Raw genomic sequence first — 9,546 nt, 5'->3', positions numbered from 1 at the left:
GTTCTAGCTGGGCTTTTGCCTTTCTCATTTCCTCTCTGCACGACCTAACGAGATCCCTGTACTCTCTTCTTGAGTCGCCTGCCCCTTCTTCCACAAGTGGTCAACTCTCCTTTTTTTCCTGAGTCCCAGCAAAAGCTCCCCGTTCAGCCAGGCCAGTCGTCTTCCCTGCCCATTCTTCTTACAGCGTACAGGGACAGCCTGCTCCTGCACCTTTAAGACTTCCTTCTTGAAGATCGTCCAGCCTTCCTGGGCCCCTTTGCCCTTCAGGACTGTCTCCCAAGGGACTCTCTCAACCAGTGTCCTGAACAGGCCAAAGTCCGCCCTCTGGAAGTCCATGGTTGCGGTTTTGCTGCCCCCCCTCCTTACTTCTCCGAGAATTGAGAATTCTACCATTTCATGGTCGCTAAGCCCAAGACAGCCTCCGACCACCACATCTCCCACCAGTCCTTCTCTGTTGGAGCAGAAGTCGAGCAGGTTGAGCGAGGCACCTCCCCTGGTAGGCTCACTTACCAGCTGAAGTCAAATCCTCTTCCGTTTATGCACATGTATTCTCTGTTACAAAGACAACCTAACAAAGAGTTTTAATAACTAGATAAACTGTAGGAAGGAGTCATTACATGTTTCTCTGGGGTACATGATAGATAGAGCATGAAGAAGAGAGGAGAAGCACTGTATTCCCATAGGACATAGAACTGTGGCCCTTTGCTTGCAGGAACTGGGATGCCTGTTTTGTGAAAATAAACCTATGCATCTCATACTACTGCTAGAGCTTTGTACACAGCTTAGGTCCCCATAATAATTTCCATGAAAATCTGATTTGTCTTATTTACCCCCTGCCATTCCCAAGTCAGCTTTGTTGTTCTTCTCTTTATTGAAGCAAAGACATTTTGTGCATAAATGGTATCTTAAAAATGCTTAATCCTGAAGAAACCTACAACTCCATTTCTTCTCATTTCAACAAATCGGTGAAGTCAAGTATGGTGCTATCTTATGCATGCTGGTCATTTATTAATTTCTGATCAATACTATTTTCTATACAGGAATATACTGTTTCATTAAAAGTAAAATATATTATTCTTCTAGTTTTTGCAACTGCAAATATTGCCCTTAAATTAAGATCAAGGATTGAAAATCCATGAATTTACCATTGATTTTAGTGGAACTGGGACTTCACTCCAGATGTTATTGACAAGGATGCTTCAGTCATGAAGGATGCTTTCAGCAGAGAACTTCAAATGTGGGGCATGTGAGTAACTAGCTACTTGAGCAAATTGCTGAGCATCAGACTGGCTTTCAGCACATTGACACTAGCTCGATCAGATATACATACTAGATACCCATTAGGCAAGGTCCTTTATGTGTGCCAAAGTCATATACAGAACTAGAGACATTGAACTGCTTTCCTCACCAGAGACCTCTGTCCTTTGCATCTTAGCTCCACACAATTGTCAAAGGAGGACAGGAAGTTGTCCTTTTTTCTACTTGTGTGCTTGGAGTTGGAAGAAAAGATGTATCTCATTTTCCTCTGCCTTTTGGTAGGAGACTTTGAAGTGGGAGCTACAAAAGTGGATAGGCAAAGAACAGAATGGCTCCAACGCTTCCTTTGAGAGGACTTAACACCTGAAATGACAAAAAAAGAGGTATTCAGTACAGAAATCTATCTTATTGCTATTTCAATAGGTCAATAGGAAAAGGAAAAAGCATACCTTGTTTTCTGCTCCTCTTCTTTCCAGCTTAAAAAAAAAAAAAAAAATTCTCTTGTTCCTGCTTTCAGTCACATAATAGGACTCTAAGGGAAACAACAGGGTCATGCAAGTCACCCTTGGTTGCCACATCAGGACTGGACTGAGGTAACAGCTTTGTTTATTACTCATGTCCATTGAGCATGCTCACAGAGAAAGGGAGAGACGTGGATTGCAGTGGGCTACTTTTAGACATGGAAACTTTTAAAAAATAATTTTGTTCTGTTACATTGTTCCTTGAGCCTTTTCTCCTCAATAATGCAGCATAACATTGCCATCAACTGTTAGTACTGTGTCAAGAAATACCCTTTAGGAATGCAGTGCCCCATCTCTATTCTTCCTTGCTTTAACTCCTGTGCATCCCAGATTCTTTGGGATGGTGATTCTATGGTGATTCTTTCCCACATTTCCTCTAGTGACTAGATCTGTAAGGAACATATAAGGAAGCTTCAAGTATTGTTTCTTCTGGGAAAATTCTGGCATTGGCTGTATACCTCATTTTGCAACCTTAACTCGAGCATAAAAATTTAAATGCACACAAACACACAAACAGTTTTTTCTAGTGACCAACAAAATAAAAAAAATGTAAAAACTCATCACATGTAAGTGACTTGCAATCTGTACAGCAGGACCAGATCCCTGGGAGAACAAAGATGACTGCTCCTTGAGTTCATGCAGTAATTGGCATCAGGAATAGCTGTTCCTAAAGGCAACCAGTCAGTAATTTGCTGGTACATTTCACAGCCATTTGCTTATACCAGAAGAAATATGAGCCTCAGGCATCCTGGGTTCTGCAGAGGACTGAACAAATCTCTTTTTCAGAATCTGGTCCTCCTATTTCTTCCCCTTCCAGCTGCATGAAGTCTCCCTATCTCTTCAACTCTTTACCCCTTTCTACTGAAGTCGGATTTTTTTCCCTGCTTTTCTCTACTACTGCAGCAACATTATCAGGGCATTGAGAACAAAGGAGAGCCTGTCTCTGTCCTCCATTTAAGTAACAAGAGTGAACAAAAAAACGCCCTCCCAGTTTGCAAGCCTGGCAGGGTCAGTGCTGAGCTGACTGTGGAGGCAATACATGCACAGTCCCCTCCATCACCACAGAAGAGCACTGGGGTGGGACAAGCACTGTAAGTTGTACAGGCTCTTCCAAGACATTATGTCAGAGTCACGTCCACAGACCACTCAGTTTATGATAGCTCACTCAAATGACAGCACGTCAACAGAAACACTAACAAACCTATTTCTGATACTTAATGGGAATCACCCTTTCCCCCATCCATCAGCAACTCCCTGTTCCACTGTATAAAGGAACCACAGAGGTTCTCAAATAAATGGCTGGGAAACTTCAGGACAGAAAGAATGAAGATTTTTTTCCTTAATCCTCCTCTTCCAAATGACCAAACTGCTTAAAGTAGAGTTCCCTGACTTTTTTTCAGGCACAAACTGACACGTAAACATTTTGACTGTAAGATATCTAAATTGCTAAAGTTCTTAGTAACTCAAAACAGGCTCTTACAGAAGAAAGTTTTGGCACCTACCAGCTCTGCCTACAAATCTAAATATAGAGGAAATATACATTAAAGTATTGAGAATAACATCTCAGCAGCATGGCTGCAGGACAATTCTGTCTGATAGTGAAGGCATAACCAAGTAGACAGTATATACAACAGCTCAGACGAACTCCACTAAAACCTTTATGCCCTACCACATCATCACTGATTTTTTTTTTTTTTTGTGCTATATTTGTCAGAGAAAAATACTATCTAAGGCATTTGGAATTCAAGACTAGAAGCCTCAGAGATGGCTTTTGAAGTTCAAAGGTGTGTGATAAATTTATCAGATGGTTCTGCAATTTTTAAAAAAGATGGATATGCCTTTTGTGCATATGTTCAGGGAAGATTCCTCTTGCCCACCATACATAAGCTTTCTCTCCTGCTAATACATTATTGGACACTGGCATGAAATACTTCAGTTCGTTAATAAGAAACAGAAATGCAACTACAAAATTTAGACACTGAAGAAAAAGCAGCATTTCATAACAGCAAGTGAAATTATCATTTTGCCTTCATCTATTATCAAAGTTAACAGTTGTGATTGTGCCACTAAATGGAGATGGCTAAATCAAGCAGAACAGGTAGCAAATACAACTATTTGTTATTTAGCCAGATGATCATTCAAGTAGTATTTAGCTTATCAGTAATTTTTCCTATTATGTAGTCTACACTGGCGAACATCTCACAGCACCAGAAAGGGTGGAACTGCATAAATAGGGGCAGCATTTATCCTGCTATATTTTGTTTATAAGTATCAGGGTATCACATTAACTTCTCTGTTACAAAAAATTGCTGTTCGCTTACATCACAGCTGGAAAGTATAAACAAGCTTCAAAGCAAAAATATTTTGCAGGAATTTATCTATTTTTCCTTTTAATTGAAAATTTTTAACCACTGTAGCACAACACAATATATTGTAGAGCTCCTATTAAGTAACAACAAAATTGCTTTGCTACAGTAATACAAGAGCAAATAGGATTCAAGAAACGTAATCTAATTTTTATCGAATTCTAGTAATTTGATTTTATCAGACCTTAGCTATAGCTGTGGAAATCATAGTCATAGTGCTAAAGCATTCTATTTCACAAGCCAGCACAAATTCCAGTACTTCAGACTCTTCCTTGATATTTTTCATCAGATGAGTGTGAATACCCTGCGAAAAAAATTTTAATATTTCCCGGTCAAACCACTACTTTGTTCGTGTACACTTACAAGCACACCCATAGACAAACAGAATTTTTGAATATGCAAAACAATTACTTTGCTCTTGTATGAATAAGATAATAGAAAGAGCATGGTTCCTCCTTTCCTGAGGTATGCAGCGCTCTCTTGCTACAGATGTTCAATTTTATTATTTTTTTTGTCCTAGGAAAACCACCGCTGATTCGGTTAGCCCATCTTTAAAGCTATAAGTGAAACCGTCATGAATGTCGACAAGCTTTGTCATCAGAAAAGACATATCCGGCCCTAACATCAGGACAAAAATAACATGTAGAAGTTTTACTGGAGCAAGAACCTGGCTATTGAGAACTGGTTACACAGACAGCAAATGACCCTGTTTTGGTGTCCACCTGCCCGATTCAAATAGTGGCAAGCTCCTGACTTCCCAGAGCATGGCACACCAACCACTGCATGTGAATCTGCTCTCTCACGTACCTGAAAGGTCCATATCAATGCCTGACATGGAACTGAAAAATGTGGATTTTCAGGAGTTGTAAAAGAACAGGAAAGCTCTTCCTAGGCCACTTGTTTAGCCAATGCAGTTTGCAAGGGCCATGAGGTCTTGAGACAGGAGGCATGAAACTGCGATCATGACAATGGCTACACTTTTCATTTACATAGCAGGTATTTCTATAGCACCTTACACAGGTCAGAAATCATTTCAAAGACTTCCAGAACTTCCAAAGTAAAGATTGTTTTGCTGAAAGACAGAAGGGGAAACAAGCCAACTGATATTTTTTGCATAAATGTTTTAAAAAAATTTTGCAGCAATTTAATCAGCAAATTTCAAGGAACTTGAAGAGAAAGATGCTGGATCCATTTTATAGAGATGAGGTAGTTTATTCAGAGTGTCATAACAGGTCATATCATATCCAGGCAAAGAACATGCATTCAACTTCTAGCCTCTGTAGTACTGCATAGAATCATCTATTTAATTACGAAATAAATTTATATGTATTTAACCAATTAATAATGTCATAGTTGTTTTGAACCTTCATGGTGGATCATAAAAGCACTCTTATCCTAGAACACTATTTTGAAACTAAGCATCAATAGTTAGGTTATCAGCTGCATTTAACTTCAGAAGGCAGCAGCAATCTTGCATTTTGCAAATGTATCATTAGTTTTTATTTTTCCTTTACAATACCAGAAAGAGCTCTGATATTCTGAAAGATGCCAGACAGTTCCCACCACAACCTACCTCTAGAGAAAGTGCTGTCTATTAGAAATGCATTCTAATTGTCACAGCTAAGCATTTTCTTAGACTAAAGGGATTCTGAGTGATTTCATGGTACAAGATAGTTAATGTAACACAGAAAAACTAAATTGTCAGTTGAGGTGTCACATAGTAAATGAAAAGATTTCACTGTCCACTTGAAAAAATAATAATCATGTGAAGGCTACAGTGAAACAAAGATCTGTGTGCCTCAGCATATAAAGGACTGGGTTTGTAATGAAAAATTCCTTGGGTCCATATATTCAGGTTTTTCTGCAAGCAGAACCCTAGAAACAGCAGTGCTCAGATTTAAATTGGATTTTGAGAGGGCTCTTTTTCCTGTGGCAGACAGTCAGAAATACTGCTGAAGGTCCAATTTACAAGAAACAGATGATGTCATTTTGATAAAGCTCTCTTCTAGTCTCACATACCCAAGTGTTCAGACAAATTCAGACTTTCTGCTTTCTGTGAAACATCCAAAAAGGTCAAGATCCCAAAGACTGAAGGGAAATAGAAAGACAAGAAATGAAAGTACAGTATTTATCAAGTTTGCATTTTAATACCAAGCCATGTGAGTGTCTGTGTGTATATTCTACTACATGCATATTGCATATAGTGAAGTTTCTTGATTCCTATAGGTATAAAATAATAGGATTGAAAATCACAACAGACAAAATGCTGCAAGTAAAAGGACAGTATTTATTTGTTTGTTTATTTTAAAACATTATTACATTGATAGAATATTATTTTAAAAGGAAGACCATAATATATTCATTCAAAACTAGGTTGTTAAGCATATGTATTTAAACTCTAATTTTTTGTACACATAATGAAAGAAAATTATATTTTACAAATAGCTATTTTTAATAGACCTTATGAAAAACATGTTTAAAAATAACTGCCAAAATCTGCCTCTTTAAATATACAAAACACCCTTGCTGTGCTGAAGATATCTTTCTTAAAAGCCAAAAATATCTAAGTCAACAGGTGAGTCCACATCAAACCCTACTCAAAGCAGTAGTGACATAAAAATGTAAAAGCACTGTACAAAGCAAGTACAGCTTTTGTTTGCCTTAATACTGTACATATTTGTATTTGTTTTAAAAATGTTTTATAAAAACTGCTATTACTGAACTTAACATCCTTTCCTGTCTGCAGAAAAAAATGAGCCACTGAAATTACCTCTGTTTACTAAAATGTCTCCTCTTCTGAATGTGAATCTTCTCTCATAATTCAAAGGGAATTTTACCACTTATTTCAATGTGAGCAGGACTGAAAGTTTTCTTCAGCATATCACTGCGTAATCCCTCTTACTCTCACTTGGTTTTCCCCTTAGTTTCATAATGCAAAACATTACAAAATCTTTAATACGTTAAATGCAGAAATCAGAACTCAAGTACTTCAGCTTACAAGGCTGGTGTATGGATTAGTTCATTGTGAAACTGAATGTTCTGTTAAGCCGAAACCAATTGCAAATAATGCTGCATGTTTTTTAATCAACATCACTCTCTCTCTCTTTCTTCCTTTATAGGCCCTTCTGGCATTTCTTCTGGAATGAGCTTTTTAAGAAGGTGCGGTATCCTGGATCATCCACATATTCATTCCTAAAGCGGGAACTCAATACTCTCTGCCTCTTCTTCTCACCCAAGATAATATCTGCTCCATAAAACGTGTCTTCAAATCTCATGTCAGAGGCTGTAGACTAAAACCAGACATTAATTACACATACAGCTTCATACAGGCCATCATATTCTGACATAGTTTAGACAAGTTACATGGAAACACAGCTATTTTTCACTAAATCATATGAAGCTAGCTACATTGCTGACTATGCAGTTACAACTGTTTTCAGGAAAATGTCTAAATATTAAATATATATTTTAAATGTACATTTAAAATATAATTTTTGCATTTCCATATTTTGCACGTACTACTTACCATTTAATTCTCTAGGTCTGTAGTGTTCCTTAGAAACATGTGACTAACACCAGTTGTTAGTTTTGATTTTATCCAGAGGTCACACAATGATTCTAATTGTTGGGCAGGTTTGATCCTAGCAGTATCAAGTATTATCCACTACTTTGTGTTATTCAGAAAAGTTTTAAGTCCACGGTACTATGGCATGGACCTCTGAAAAGAAACCAGCACACTGCCTAATTTGCAAAGAATCGGAGTCACAAGTTTGGTCGTTTGACAGCAAACTTAAAACAGTTGGGAATCACCTGAAACAAAGCAGTGGGACAGCAAACAGCAAGCCATTTGGGAAAAAGCAGTGGCACAAATTTTTGGACCAACTTCCACTACTGGAGTCATGGTAAAATTCCCAGGATTAGGAAAAGCATCATTTAGAAGGAATGGGTGTAATTTGTTTCAAGAGACGGAAACTTTATCATAAGCTGTCTTTAACTTGCACTGTCTTCAGCATGAGGAGGGGAAGGAGGTATTGGGCGTATCTTGAGGACTAAGCTACATATTTATAGAATTTGAGGTAATAGTAGAAAATCATGGAAAGCACAGGCTGTGGTTTGTTTTATTTAGTTGACCAAATTCAATGTTTTTAGCCTATACTTAACTCCCCTATGAAGTTAATGGTGTCAAGTACAAAAAAAATAAATATTGAGCTATAAAAACTCCATTTTAAAAAGAGTAGCATAAACCCAAATATATTTGTATTGTTATCCTTAGTGAAAAGCAACAGTTTACATTCTATAGAATATGCAGTTAATTATAAATTATTATTATTATTGAATTGAAAAGGCATTGAAACTTTGCCTCAGTCTTTAACAGGCAGACCAGTTATCCTCAGGGTACTCGGCCCCCTGAGCTGGAAGAGAGGGACGGCGAGCAGCATGAACCCCCCTAATCCAAGAGGAAGCGGTCAACAACCTGCTATGCCACCTGGATGTTCACAAGTCTATGGGGCCAGATGGGATCCACCCGAGGAGGGAGCTGGCGGAGGAGCTCCCCAAGCCACTCTCCATCATTTATCAGCAGTCCTGGTTAACAGGGGAGGTCCTGGATGACTGGATGTTTGCCAATGTGATGCCCATCTCCAAGAAGGGCCGGAAGGAGGATCTGGGGAACTACAGGTCTGTCAGCCTGACCTCGGTGCCGGGGAAGATTATGGAGTGGTTCATCTTGACAACCAGGGCATCAGGCCCAGCCAGCACTGGTTTATGGAAGGCAGGTCCTGTTTGACCAACCTGATCTCCTTCTATGACCAGGTGACCCGCCTAGTGGACAAGGGAAAGGCTGTGGATGTGGTCTACCTGGACTTCAGTAAGGCCTTTGACACCGTCTCCCACAGCATTCTCCTAGAGCAGCTGGCGGCTCACGGCTTAGACAGGTGTACTCTGTGCTGGGTCAAAAACTGGCTGGATGGCCGGGCCCAGAGAGTTGTGGTAAATGGAGTTCAATCCAGTTGGCGGCCGGTCACGAGCGGTGTTCCCCAGGGCTCAGTATTGGGGCCAGTTCTGTTTAATATCTTTATCAATGATCTGGATGAGGGGATCGAGTGCACCCTCAGTAAGTTTGCAGACGACACCAAGTTGGGCGGCAGTGTTGATCTGCTCGAGGGTAGGAAGGCTCTGCAGAGGGACCTGGACAGGCTGGATCGATGGGCCCAGGCCAACTGTATGAGATTCAACAAGGCCAAGTGCCGGGTCCTGCACTTTGGCCACAACAACCCCATGCAGCGCTACAGGCTTGGGGAAGAGTGGCTGGAAAGCTGCCTGGCGGAAAAGGACCTGGGGGTGTTGGTCGACAGCCGGCTGAACATGAGCCGGCAGTGTGCCCAGGCGGCTAAGAAGGCCAA

At 39.8% G+C, this 9,546-nt stretch overlaps 1 protein-coding gene across 1 annotated transcript in view; it reads right to left on the bottom strand.

Annotated features, from left to right (window-relative positions):
* Window positions 1–6,376: 6,376 nt before the first annotated feature.
* The window catches only part of KDM4C (lysine (K)-specific demethylase 4C), a 276,941-nt gene continuing 273,771 nt past the window's right edge, over window positions 6,377–9,546 (bottom strand). Inside the window, exon 21 of the mRNA XM_009328050.1 lies at window positions 6,377–7,434. Coding sequence (XP_009326325.1) covers window positions 7,258–7,434 — 177 coding nt within the window. The 3' untranslated portion in view covers window positions 6,377–7,257. The remainder of the gene's footprint in view (window positions 7,435–9,546) is intronic.

Source organism: Pygoscelis adeliae, unplaced genomic scaffold (assembly GCF_000699105.1).
Source record: "Pygoscelis adeliae isolate BGI_AS28 unplaced genomic scaffold, ASM69910v1 Scaffold45, whole genome shotgun sequence".
In the NCBI taxonomy this organism is placed as follows: domain Eukaryota; kingdom Metazoa; phylum Chordata; class Aves; order Sphenisciformes; family Spheniscidae; genus Pygoscelis; species Pygoscelis adeliae.
Note: the sequence above shows the minus strand (reverse complement) of the source record. Positions and strands in the feature narration are given on the sequence as shown.